At 44.2% G+C, this 13177-nt stretch overlaps 1 protein-coding gene and 1 long non-coding RNA gene across 3 annotated transcripts; both read right to left on the reverse strand.

The window, feature by feature from the left end:
- Window positions 1-8189: 8189 nt before the first annotated feature.
- LOC139531443 (uncharacterized) lies at window positions 8190-9189 on the reverse strand. Its single transcript, XR_011666361.1, has 4 exons — window positions 8867-9189; window positions 8674-8785; window positions 8461-8512; window positions 8190-8374 (listed from the first exon to the last, which is right to left on the reverse strand). It is a non-coding gene; the product is annotated as an uncharacterized lncRNA (long non-coding RNA).
- Window positions 9190-11325: 2136 nt separating this feature from the next.
- Window positions 11326-12977, reverse strand: LOC139531442 (transforming acidic coiled-coil-containing protein 3-like). 2 transcript variants are annotated; one of them, XM_071327893.1, is made up of 3 exons: window positions 12791-12977; window positions 12625-12671; window positions 11326-12214 (listed from the first exon to the last, which is right to left on the reverse strand). In XM_071327893.1, exons 1-3 carry the CDS (start codon window positions 12850-12852, stop codon window positions 11619-11621), a joined length of 705 nt encoding a protein of 234 aa, XP_071183994.1. In that variant the 5' UTR covers window positions 12853-12977; the 3' UTR covers window positions 11326-11618. The 2 variants fall into 2 exon arrangements, with proteins under 2 accessions (XP_071183994.1, XP_071183993.1); XM_071327892.1 differs by having other exon boundaries at window positions 11326-12409.
- Between the last annotated feature and the right edge of the window lie 200 nt (window positions 12978-13177).

Here is a 13177-nt window from a genome sequence, read left to right on the forward strand (position 1 = left end):
GAGCATTTCAAAAGCTCTGAGTGGGTTGGCAAGGTTATCGGTGGAGATGAAGGGTCTTGCAGGTGTGGAGGAGAGTGGACTGTTCCCCTGGCTGGGTGGTTGGTTTGGTAAGTACACTGCACTGATGATTACTGGATTTCTGACCCTAGTTGTTGTTTTTCTTATGCTCATGTGCTGTGCTGCCTGTATCATACCTTGTTTGAAGAAGTCTGTTACAGATGTGGCAAGGGCCTCTGGTGCTGATGCCGTTGCTTGATGCTCCCAGTTGGAGAGGCTGATGCGGAATCAAGCTTTCGCAGGAGAGTGGGCCTGACAGAGGAGGACCCTTGGTTTGCTGTAGTTGATGTTGTCGAATGAATAAAAAGTGATGTTTGTCCTCCCTGTTGTGAAGGTTTGAAGTTCCTGGGTGGCAACGAGCCCACCTGGTACAGGTTGTATAGAGGGATGGACCTGAGGGTTTAACATTTTCTCGTTTTTTGGTTAATAATGTGTGATTTTGGACTCAACAAGGCTTCGAGGCGGTCCATGGCCAATTGGCAGCTACATCCCTGATGGCATTTCAAAATAGCATCGCGGTAGATATGTTGTTGGCTGAACGCGGAGGTGTTTGTGCCATGTTCGGGGAGAAATGTTGTACTTTCGTTCCCAATAATACAGCGAATGAATGGTCAGTGCTTACCGTCACCCTAGAGGGTCTTCGCACGCTTAATGGGAAGATGAAACAACACTCCGGAGTTGACACTACTATGTGGGACTCCTGGATGGATGCGTTTGGTAACTATAAGACCCTGATCTCCTCTGTCCTAGTGTCCGTTGCTGTTTTTGTGGCTATCCTAACCCTGTGCGGTTGTTGCTGTGTACCTTCGCGCTTCGCACATTCTCAGCCACTAGAGTGATTACCACTGCAATTACCCCTATGCCTAAGGACCAGGCCCAAATGTACCCGCTTTTGGCGGTTGATGACCCTGATGAGGCGTTTGCACCTTTTAGGAACCCCCTCTTCCTGACTACTCCTCTTGGCCACTCCAGGAGTAGCACTTGGAGGAGGGTGGATACTATTATTTATCCTTGCTTAATTACCTCGCTTCGCTGCTTACTAGAGGGGGGCTTCTTGTTTTCGTTATATCCTTCTTCTTGTATCTAATAGAGTTTTCACGTCTTAAAAGACGTGAAGGAGGGGGACTCAAAAATTTGGTTTCTACCAAATTGTTTGGTTGAGACTATTGGTCACGTCTAGTAGACGTGAAGAGGGGGATTTGTTATATATAATAAATATACATCTAGCTTATGCATACATACATAACCATATCTACATATATATGAACATACATATAGCTTGTGCATACAGTACCATTGGGTTAGCTAACTCAATGGTCAGACTAGTTAACCTTTAGATAACTCCTGTTTTAGTGTCATCTGGCTGCGTTAGAGACTGTGTGTGTGACCATAGGATTAAAAGCTTGTACAACACACCCCATGACTAAAATACAAGATTGCTGAGGCACCGAACAGGATACCCCATTGTCACAAAACTGCTGACAGCACAAAACAGTTATGAAGCGTCAAACTATACCGCCTGACTTAAGTGATTGCTCACATCCATATAACTCAGGAAACCCCCTAGTCCTTCTCATGACTTCTGGACACACAAAGAGTTACATCGCATGAACCCAAACACACACACACATTTCACTCCCCTCTCTACTGGTCGGGTGCCAAGAGCAGAGGACACTGCTGTGCACCAATGGGGCTCCTGTTCTGGCTGGAGCAGGCCCGCCTCCAACTCTTCACCGACCAGTCAGAAGAGCAGAACTACCAGAATCAACCAACATCATATTATGTATAAAACCTAATGCACGCTTTGTTTAGGGACACTCTTCTGCTAGTTCCCTCTGAGCTAAACGAACGAGTCCGTGCACACTTTGCAAGATATCTTTGACTCTGAATAAACTGCCTTTTACTATATCTAAATCCACCCTGTCCAGCGTCTTGAATTGGTCTCCTTCTCATGTAACTGTATCATCAACATTCCCCATCATAACCCCAAAATATAAGCTTATTTTCTCTCCAATGTTTGTAAAAAAATAAAAAATGAATTGCCTCAAAACATGAATTTGTATATAATGGATGGTCAGTTCTTGCATCCCATACCTCTGCTTATGAATTTGAGAGTGGTTATATTTCTCCAGGCACATCCCTCAGTTTATAACTTAGGGTTTAAGATTGATGGTGAAAACTTGGTGAAATCTTGGGGTTAAGTGTGTTAAAACCTTCCTAGAAGTCACAGAGGGTGCATGGAGGGATTCTCCAAGTTGTCTATATGAAAGGGGTATTTCATTTATTATAACAGGTTTTCAAGAGGCACTCATTTCGTGGAACAACCCATATCCATCAGTAACTGTGCTGTTCACCCATCTCAACTGACCTAGAGGGGTTAGGGTCAGTTTAGAGCCTTTACCTCTAAACCTGTTGTAGGGAACAAGATACAGATACTATTTAAGCTCTGCTAGGTGATGATGTTGAAGGACGCATGGAATGTAATACAAAAGGGCTGGTTTTACACTCATACTCAGGTAGTCCCTTTGATGAAAAAAAATGTTTCATTGTTTGAATGCACACCCATTTAACCCTGACCACTAGTGTCCATCAATAATCCTGTTTCATTTCACTCACAGTCACCCCTGAAGGCCTCAAAGGGCTATATGAAAATAGATAGGTAGCATTTTTGGGGATATTTGAATCATGTCCATATCGAAGACTGCAAAGAATAATATTGTGCCAATGTTGACCGTTTGACTGGACTTGCTACATATCACTGTCGGAATCCAACTGTTACTTAGGTTACCACCACTACTAGCCTTTTGTATGTGTTTTATAGAATCCTTGCAGGAGGTATGAGGTCAAAAATATCCCCAGTGTTGCAGTGAATATATGTAACACCATAATAATGAGTACTTGGGACTGCAGTCCAATCCATCAATTGATATAGATGTAGTCATTTTATATGCATTTTAAAAGAGACGTGTATTTAATTTATTTTGTTATGGAAATGTATTGTTTTTTTTTCAAAGTCAGGCATTTTGAATATGTTGAATGTGTAAGATGAATTATGTTTACTGTAGTTGCAATGTAAAGTATTCAGACCCCTTGACTTTTTACACATTTTGTTACGTTATAGCCTTATTCTAAAATGTATTAAATTGTTTTCTCATCTACACACAATACCCCATAATGCAAAGTAAAAACAGGTTTAGACATTTTAGCAAATAAAAATGAAAAATGAAAACTGAAATATCACATTTACATAAGTATTCTGACCCTTTACTCAGTACTTTAAAGCTTCTTTGGCAGCGATGACAGCCTCGGGTCTTTTTGGGTATGACGCTACAAGCTTGGCACACATGTATATGATGAGTTTCTCCCATTCTTCTCTGCAGATCCTCTCCTGCTCTGTCAGGTTGGATGGGGAGCACAGCTATTTTCAGGTCGGGTTCAAGTCCAGGCTCTGGCTGGGCCACTCAAGGATATTGAGACTTGCCCTGAAGCCACACCTGCATTGTTTTGTTTTCATGAAGGATTTCTCTGTACTTTCTTTAAGGGGGTGTATCAGCCTTTTCTCTGTAATTTGCTCCATTCATCATTCTCTCAATCCTGACTAGTCTCCCAGTCCCTGCCGCTGAAAAACATCCCCACAGCATGATGCTACCACCACCATGCTTCACCATAGGGATGTTGCCAGGTTTCCTCCAGCCGTGACGCTTGACATTCAGGCCAAAAAGTTCAATCTTGTTTCTCATGGTCCGAGTCTTTAGGTGCCTTTTGGCAAACGCCAAGCAGGCTGTCATGTGCCTTATACTGAGGAGTCGTTCCGTCTGGCAACTCTACCATAAAGGCCTGATTGGTGGAGTGCTGCAGAGATGATTGTTCTTCTGGAAGGTTCTTCCATCTTCAGAGGAACTCTGGAGGGCAGTCAAAATGACCATCCGGTGATCATGGTCACCTCCCTGACCAAGGCCCTTCTCCCCCAAATGCCCAGCTCTAGGAAGACCCTTGGTGGTTCCAATAACACAGGCCACTGTGTTATTGGGGACCTTCGATGTTGCAGACATTTTTTGGTGACCCTTCCCCAGATCTGTGCCTTATCAGTCTCGGAGCTCTATGGACAATTCCTTCGCCCTCACGGCTTGGTTTTTGCTCTGACATGCACTGTCAACTGTGGGACCTTACATAGACATGTGTGCGCCTTTCCAAATCACGTAGAATCAATTGAATTTACCACAGGTGGACTCTAATCAAGCTGTCGATAAACAAATGGAAACAGGATGCACCTGAGCTCAATTGAGTCTCATAGCAAAGGGTCTGAATACATGTGAATACATTTATTTTTAATACATTTGCATTTTTTTTTTTAAAGAAACTGAGCTTTGTCATGGGGCATTGTGTAGATTGCGGAATAAGGCTGCAACGTAACAAAACGTCAAGGGGTCTGAATACTTTCCGAATGCACTGTATTTCATATATTAAAAGGTAGACTGAGCAACATGACGTTTCCACAAGCAGCACCGCAGATATGTAGATGAGTGATGCAAGACCGCTCTGTCAATTAACAAATTCTTATTTTACAATGACGGCCTACCCCGGCCAAACCCTCCCCTAACCCAGACGATGCTGGGCCAATTGTGCGCTGCCCATGTGCAGGGGTTCACTTCATGCTGTTCACAGCGTGGTAGCCACAGGATCAAAACAGTGGAGACATTGAGCCTCATGCTTCAACGCGCTTTGTTGCGGAAATTGACCCACTGCGGTTTACTTTCTGCTGAGTCTACCTTTGACATTGCCAACCAGGTTAATCATATTTAGTTTATATGCAAGTACTTATAATTGGTTATGTTTGACAATCTTATCGATGTACCCCATTACAAGTCATTTGAAGTTTGATTAAAGGACAAGCAAATTTACACTTCATTCATGGCCTCAATTCAAGGTTCTGTTCCTGTGAAGCACGTGTCACTCATTCCATGGCGAACCTAGGATTTTTGCTCCTCCCTGGTACTTAATTGATGAAAAGGTCACTAATTAGTAAGGAACTCCCCTCACCTTTCTGGCTTAACTGGAAAAAAGAGAAAAACACACTGACACTAGGTCCTCCATGAAATGAATGGCACCCCTACTAGAAATGCTTGGTTGATGTCTCAATGATAAAATCACATGTATAGTATGAAGGACCATGTTGTTGAGAAAAGTTTGAATGACCACTGTGCAAGAGCTTCCCAAAGTCTGAAAATGATCGAGGAGGTTGGTAAAAGCCTCTGGTCTGACAAATTGCTTAGAGTCCCACAGGATGCCACTGGGAATGAGGTCAGTGACTAGAGCCGGGACCAGCGTCCCGATACTTGTTATGATAAGAAATCGGATTTCAATTCCTTAGGAACAAACAGCCCTGATGTTGGAAACAATCGTCATCCAGTCATTTATTTTCCAAGATGTAGCACACAATATTTTACATACAGCAGGTTAAGGATCAAAGGCTTTTCATTTTTGACATTGAAAAAATACCCCAATACTTGTATTGTCCCAGTCTTAAGTTATCAGTCTTTCTAGAAAAGGACCATCAGGAGGCTCCTATAAAAGTTAGTACAGCTTTCCTCCCGACTTGGCTAGAAAACCTAGTCATCTCTACAGGGTGAGACAGGGCAGCCAGGGCCAGTGGTACTGGAATGAATGACTGGATAGATAGGCACAGACAGAACGAGCGCTCTCATAGTCCTCCAACTGACTAGCATTTCTCCCCTCACTACCACAGTCAACCTCAATCTAGGAAGGATTTTCTTTCATTTAGGATGTGCATTGTCCTGCTCAGGGAGTGATGACACTATGCTGCCCAGGGAAGAAGGAAAGCATTGTATAAGGGCAGCCCATTTGTTTTCTTGTACGCATTGTAGAACGGGATGAGCTTTGGCTCTAGAGAGAAGAGGGATAAGGAAGCTACTGAATGGTTGACATTAACAGCACACCAGTAGAAACGTCTAGGAAGTACACTTTTAGCTACTGTTCTGAAATAAGTACAAATGTCACAGCTATGCTCAATTGGAACTTGCAATAAAATGCATGAAACTTAAGTCCAAATTACCTTTGCCAAGACTGCACTACAAAATACTCTATGGTAAACAGCGCCTCCTTGTGGTCGAAAGGTTTAGGGTACAACGAATTTCAAATAAACTTGCAAGGCGCTACAACTGATCTTGATTAGTGAAACAATTTTATTACAGTAATAAAGACCGACATTGATAAAACAAACCAACATGAATCAGTAGAATTGAAATCTAGTGAAGTACTATTTTTATTTATTTTATTTATTTTACCAGGTAAGTTGACTGAGAACACATTCTCATTTGCAACAACGACCTGGGGAATAGTTACAGGGGAGAGGAGGGGGATGAATGAGCCAATTATAAACTGGGGATTATTAAGTGACCATGATGGTTTGAGGGCCAGATTGGGAATTTAGCCAGGACACCGGGGTTAACACCCCTACTCTTACGATAAGTGCTATGGGATCTTTAATGACCTCAGAGAGTCAGGACACCCGTTTAACGTCCCATCCGAAAGACGGCACCCTACACAGGGCAGTGTCCCCAATCACTGCCCTGGGGCATTGGGATATTTTTTAGACCAGAGGAAAGAGTGCCTCCTACTGGCCCTCCAACACCACTTCCAGCAGCATCTGGTCTCCCATCCAGGGACTGACCAGGACCGACCCTGCTTAGCTTCAGAAGCAAGCCAACAGTGGTATGCAGGGTGGTATGCTGCTGGCATATTACGGCGCTTAAACTCCAATCAAGAGCAGCAAAACATATTTACAAAGCACTATTCACACACTTGTTCATCAGGACCACCACATACTCAGATTTGTAAAAAAATCTTGACTACCAGACAACAACAAAGACAGACATATGGTTGAACTCAGCCCTTCTGGACTTTAGCTATTAGTTCATCGCAAAGGTTGTTGAGTTCTTCAGTCTCTTTTACCTGAGGGGACAGAAAATCAGCAAGGAGGAAAACAAAATCAACCATGATAAGTGCAAAACACTTTTCTGAACAAATAATACTGATAAAGGCACCCTCATGGACTACTTCAGATTGAGGGTGACTTACTTTCTGGTCAAGGCTCTTCCCCAGTGACTGGGCCTTTATCTGCTCCCTGCGCAGCTGGGCCTGAAGAGCAGCGACCAGAGACTTTAGTTTGGAGCGCACCTCTGCAATCTCTCCATTCGCCCTGAGAATAAGAGTAAGTCAGCCCAGTGAACCTACACAAAGCCCAGCAACTAAACAATTCTGTAACTATTTTGCACAAAGTATAGTTTGATGAGTCTTACAGGCTAAGTTTATGCTCTGCATGGGCTTTCAGGGTCTGGTAGCGCTGCTCCTCCTCCTTGATCCTAGCCAGGTAATCTTGAGCACATTTCTACAGCATCTCGTCATTCTTAATAGGGGCACACACACATTTAAAACCCTAGGTCATGGTGTTGGCAAAGCAAAGTATTGGACCTACACATACCCTTTTAATTTCTTCCTTCACAGCAATGTTACTTTCCTACACCAAAGCTGAGCCCTGTGTTTTGCGCAATCATGTGGAAAGGAAAGATTACCCTGTAATGAAAGAGCTATAAAGGGATTCTGGCATTTAAGCCATTTTTCTACTTAGTCAGATTAAGTTTTGGATACCACTGTTAGGTCTGCGTGCAATAGAAGCAAGTTGGAGATAGTTTTGCGATTAAATGTTACTAGCGTCAGCACAATGACTGGAGGTCTACAGGAACAGTAAACAACCTCCAACTTACTTCATACTGCACACATAAAGCAGTATCCAGAAGTTCAATCCACTCTCAGCAATGCAGAAAAGCAGCTTAATTTCCAGAATCTTGCAGTATCCCATTTAAATCCAAGCATTTTACATGATTGTGCAAAACACTGGGCCCAATGCATAGGGCATGACATCCTTTTTCATGCTGACCTTTATGTAACCCTCGATGACCTCTTTGTATTCGTCTAGTCTCTTGACGAGATCTGAGAAGGACCGCTCCATGGCATTCAGGTCCTGTGATAACGGTTCCTTCTCCTGCAGGACTTTAGTGATGTCAGCCTGGGCCTTCTCCATCTTCCTCTGTTTATCAGCTGCCAGAGGAACAAAGTGCTCATTCAATTCTGACATGCCATTCTGTGGGGTCTGCTCAAATTGGCAGAGTTCCAAGGGTTGTGGAGTGCTTAGCGAAGGTTGGTCAGGTTTAGTTGGAGGTTCCTGCTCTTTTCCAGAGGAAGGATACTGAACTTCACAAGAGTCCATCTGAAGCTTCGGATTCTGTGGAATGTTGTCCTACAAATTGGAGAGAGAATGTCACCCAAGTAGTCGCACTACAATTAATTAATATACATTTTTTGAACAAGTTTTAAAAGGGTTACAATTCCTTCTTTTACAGCAGAACGATCAGGTTCATAACCAGCAATAGAAACACTGAAAATAGAACCAACATAAGAGAATGGTGTGGTGTAGCTACATTAATAAGGTGATATCTACATGCTCACAACCAAACTGATAATGCTTTACATATAAATCAAGACTTCATTAAAACAAATTGGGATAATAATAAAGTTGCAAAATTAAAATGAACTTACCATAGTGATGGTGCAGTTTCTTGCTGAACAGGCTCTGCCACTTTCTCAGGGGAGACAGCCACCCTGCCTGAGGTTGGTGCCTTGGCATCTGGACTGGATTTCACCTTACAGACTGTAGATTCAGTCATTTTTACAGTTGTACCAAATGGATTGACATTTGGGTCAAATTTATCCAAGTCAAAGTTGTACTTGCCCGTGGGAGGAGGAATTTCATAATCAGTATTGACCAATGGTTTCACTGGCGATTCCTTGGATTGAGCAGGTTATTTTTTTTCTGTAGGTATCAAATCAAATTTTATTTGTCACATGGTTAGCAGATGTTAATGAGAGTGTAGCGAAATGCTTGTGCTTCTAGTTCCAACAATGCAGTAATAACCAACAAGTAATCTAACAATTCCACAACTACTACCTTATACACACACAAGTGTAAAGGGATAAAGAATATGTACATAAAGATATATGAATGAGTGATGGTACAGAACGGCATAGGCAAGATGCAGTAGATGGTATAGAGTACAGTATATATGAGATGAGTAATGTAGGGTATGTAAACATTATATTAAGTGGCATTGTTTAAAGTGGCACATTTTTACATAATTTCCATCAATTCCCATTATTAAAGTGGCTGGAGTTGAGTCAGTATGTTGGCAGCGGCCACTAAATGTTAGTGGTGGCTGTTTAACAGTCTGATGGCCTTGAGATAGAAGCTGTTTCAGTCTCTCGGTCCCTGCTTTGAAGCACCTGTACTGACCTCGCCTTCTGGATGATAGCGGGGTGAACAGGCAGTGGCTTGGGTGGTTGTTGTCCTTGATGATCTTTATGGCCTTCCTGTGACATCGGGTGGTGTAGGTGTCCTGGAGGGCAGGTAGTTTGCCCCCGGTGATGCGTTGTGCAGACCTCACTACCCTCTGGAGAGCCTTACGGTTGTGGGCGGAGCAGTTGCCATACCAGGCGGTGATACAGCCCGACAGGATGCTCTCGATTGTGCATCTGTAGAAGTTTGTGAGTGCTTTTGGTGACAAGCCGAATTTCTTCAGCCTCCTGAGGTTGAAGAGGCGCTGCTGCGCCTTCTTCACAACGCTGTCTGTGTGGGTGAACCAATTCAGTTTGTCCGTGATGTGTACACCGAGGAACTTAAAACTTTCCTTCTCCACTACTGTCCCGTCGATGTGGATAGGGGGGGTGCTCCCTCTGCTGTTTCCTGAAGTCCACAATCATCTCCTTTGTTTTGTTGACGTTGAGTGTGAGGTTATTTTCCTGACACCACACTCCGAGGGCCCTCACCTCCTCCCTGTAGGCCGTCTCGTCGTTGTTGGTAATCAAGCCTACCACTGTAGTGTCGTCCGCAAACTTGATGATTGAGTTGGAGGCGTGCATGGCCACGCAGTCGTGGGTGAACAGGGAGTACAGGAGAGGGCTCAGAACGCACCCTTGTGGGGCCCCAGTGTTGAGGATCTGCGGGGTGGAGATGTTGTTACCTACCCACACCACCTGGGGGCGGCCCGTCAGGAAGTCCAGGACCCAGTTGCACAGGGCGGGGTCGAGACCCAGGGTGTCGAGCTTGATGACGAGTGGAGGGTACTATGGTGTTAAATGCTGAGCTGTAGTCGATGAACAGCATTCTCACATATGTATTCCTCTTGTCCAGATGGGTTAGGGCAGTGTGGTTGCGTCTGTGGACCTATTGGGTCGGTAAGCAAATTGGAGTGGGTCTAGGGTGTCAGGTAGGGTGGAGGTGATATGGTCCTTGACTAGTCTCTCAAAGCACTTCATGATGACGGAAGTGAGTGCTACGGGGCGGTAGTCGTTTAGCTCAGTTACCTTAGCTTTCTTGGGAACAGGAACAATGGCGGCCCTCTTGAAGCATGTGGGAACAGCAGACTGGGATAAGGATTGATTGAATATGTCCTTAAACACACCAGCCAGCGCATGCTCTGAGGACGCGGATGGGAATGCCGTCTGGGCCTGCAGCCTTGCGAGGGTTAACACGTTTAAATGTTTTACTCACCTCGGCTGCAGTGAAGGAGAGCCCGCAGGTTTTGGTAGCGGGCCGTGTCAGTGGCACTATTGTCCTCAAAGCGAGCAAAAAAGTTATTTAGCCTGTCTGGGAGCAAGACATCCTGGTCCGCGACGGGGCTGGTTTTCTTTTTGTAATCCGTGATTGACTGTAGACCCTGCCACATACCTCGTGTCTGAGCTGTTGAATTGCGACTCTACTTTGTCTCTATACTGGGACTTAGCTATTCTCTCCGCAAGGCAATCAAACAAGCTACACTGTTTGTATTCGGTCATGTTTCCGGTCACCTTTCCCTGGTTAAAAGCAGCGGTTCGCGCTTTCAGTTTCACGAGAATGCTGCCATCAATCCACGGTTTCTGGTTTGGGAATGTTTTAATCGTTGCTGTGGGTACGACATCGTCAATGCACTCGCTCACCGAATCAGCGTATTCGTCAATATTGTTGTTGGACGCAATGCGGAACATATCCCAATCCACGTGATCGAAGCAGTCTTGAAGCGTGGAATCACATTGGTCGGACCAGCGTTGAACAGACCTGAGCGCGGGAGCTTGTTGTTTTAGTTTCTGTTTGTAGGCTGGAAGCAACAAAATGGAGTCGTGGTCAGCTTTTCCGAAAGGAGGGCGGGGGAGGGCCTTATATGCGTCGCGGAAGTTAGTATAACAATGATCCAAGGTTTTACCAGCCCTGGTAGCACAATCGATATGCTGATAGAATTTAGGGAGTTTTGTTTTCAGATTAGCCTTGTTAAAATCCCCAGCTACGATGAATGCAGCCTCAGGGTGTGTGGTTTCCAGTTTACAAGGAGTCAGATAAAGTTCGTTCAGGGCCATCGATGTGTCTGCTTGGGGGGGAATATATACGGCTGTGATTATAATCGAAGAGAATTCCCTTGGTAGATAATGCGGTCGACATTTGATTGTGAGGAATTCTAGATCAGGTGAACAGAATGACTTGGTACAGCCTTTTTCCATGTCGGCTTCAAAACAGGCCTTTTGCCAAACTTTTTGGGAGGAGGCTTACACTTGACCTCACCGCCATCATCAAAATTGAACTCAAGTTTCACTGCACCATCCTTGGAAGGGGCTGCACTGGGCTGAGTTATGGATTCTTCAGCTGGCTTGCTGGTCTCTTTGGGAGCAGTTGACAATGGTGCAATACGTTTCATCTCTGGCTGGACAGGTGCCTCTAGGACAGGCTGAACCACCTCAAGCATGGCTGCTGTTTCCATTTCCTTTACTGCAGGCTCTTCAACTTCCACCTTTTGAGGGTCATCGCATGGCCGCTTCCTTCCAAGCACAGGGGAATGCTGCAATTTGGAGCCTCCCGTTTGGAAAGGGTTGACTGAATCAAGGTTGTCAAAATCAAATTCGTATGTACCTTTTGGTGGCAGAGGAGTCTCCTCGGCTGTAGAGATGATAGCCACAGCTTGATCTGGGTCAAGGTTAACTGATGGTACAGTTTCTTCCTCACCAGCGTTGGATAACTCATCGGCTGGGTCCTTCATCATGGTAATCACACTGCCATCTGTTGAGCACATATCGGCTGAGAAGTCAGCAAGAACATTTTCCACTGATGGCATAAACGGGAGTGTATCATCCAGTGCCTTTTCATTCCTGTCAGAAACGGCTTTAATGACATTACGTTCACGCTCTTCTTCAGCCTTGGGAGTTTCAACTAGCTCACTGGGCCTTGCTGGAGAGAGGACCATTTTCGTAGACCCTTGGAAGAGATTGATGGCATCAAGGTTGTCAAAATACAGTTGACAACCTCCTTTACTCTGAATTGGCAAATCATCATCAGGATAGGACAACACATTTGTGAAGTCTGTAGTAAAATAAGTTGAAAATCAAGTAAACATTATGGTTGAAGTAGTTCATGTGACAAGGCAGCATCGGGTAATGAATCTTGAACCTTAAGCCAATCAGATGCTTTACCTGATTTTGCTACATCAACAAGCCCATTGATTTCTAGAGGTACCACCCTGTAAAAATACAAGAGGACAGATAATGTAGGTTTATCTCAACTTGATACCAGAATATGAAGCAGCATTCTGCCGATGTGACACAACTACAGATATTTTTTTCTAAAGCATATACTTACTCTTCAGGTGATGTAAACTGCAAAGTCTCCAGGGCTTTACTACAGTCATCCAAGCTTTCCATATTAAGGGACTTTGTTGGTGATACTATTCTCTTAGTGAGAGGGTCTCTTCTTGGAGTCTGGAAAACAAACCTGAAAGCAAAACCCAAAAGCGTATCTGAAAACAAATGCTCTATTCAAAACAGTCAAATAAAGAAATTTGCACACTGTGCACAACAGGTAAACCTAACCTGGTTAGTGTGAAATTGTCTCTGAATTGCTCTGCTCTCATCCTATAAAGAAAGGCACACTGAAGTGATGTTACTGAGGCAAAAGTTGTCAACATCTAATAGACATCTGGGAACAGTGATAAGAGTGAGTGAAGCACATCATTTAGATTGAATGTTC

The sequence above is a fragment of the Salvelinus alpinus genome, chromosome 10 (assembly GCF_045679555.1).
Source record: "Salvelinus alpinus chromosome 10, SLU_Salpinus.1, whole genome shotgun sequence".
NCBI classification, from domain to species: domain Eukaryota; kingdom Metazoa; phylum Chordata; class Actinopteri; order Salmoniformes; family Salmonidae; genus Salvelinus; species Salvelinus alpinus.

Coding starts and splice junctions, on each gene's coding strand:
- LOC139531442 (XM_071327892.1), bottom strand. CDS start 12,852: ATGGAAAGCTTGGATGACTGTAGTAAAGCCCTGGAGACTTTGCAGTTT. Junction 12,672..12,790: donor CAGTTTACATCACCTGAAGA/GTAAGTATATGC, acceptor GTATTTTTACAG/GGTGGTACCTCTAGAAATCA. Junction 12,410..12,624: donor TGTTGATGTAGCAAAATCAG/GTAAAGCATCTG, acceptor ATCTCTTCCAAG/GGTCTACGAAAATGGTCCTC.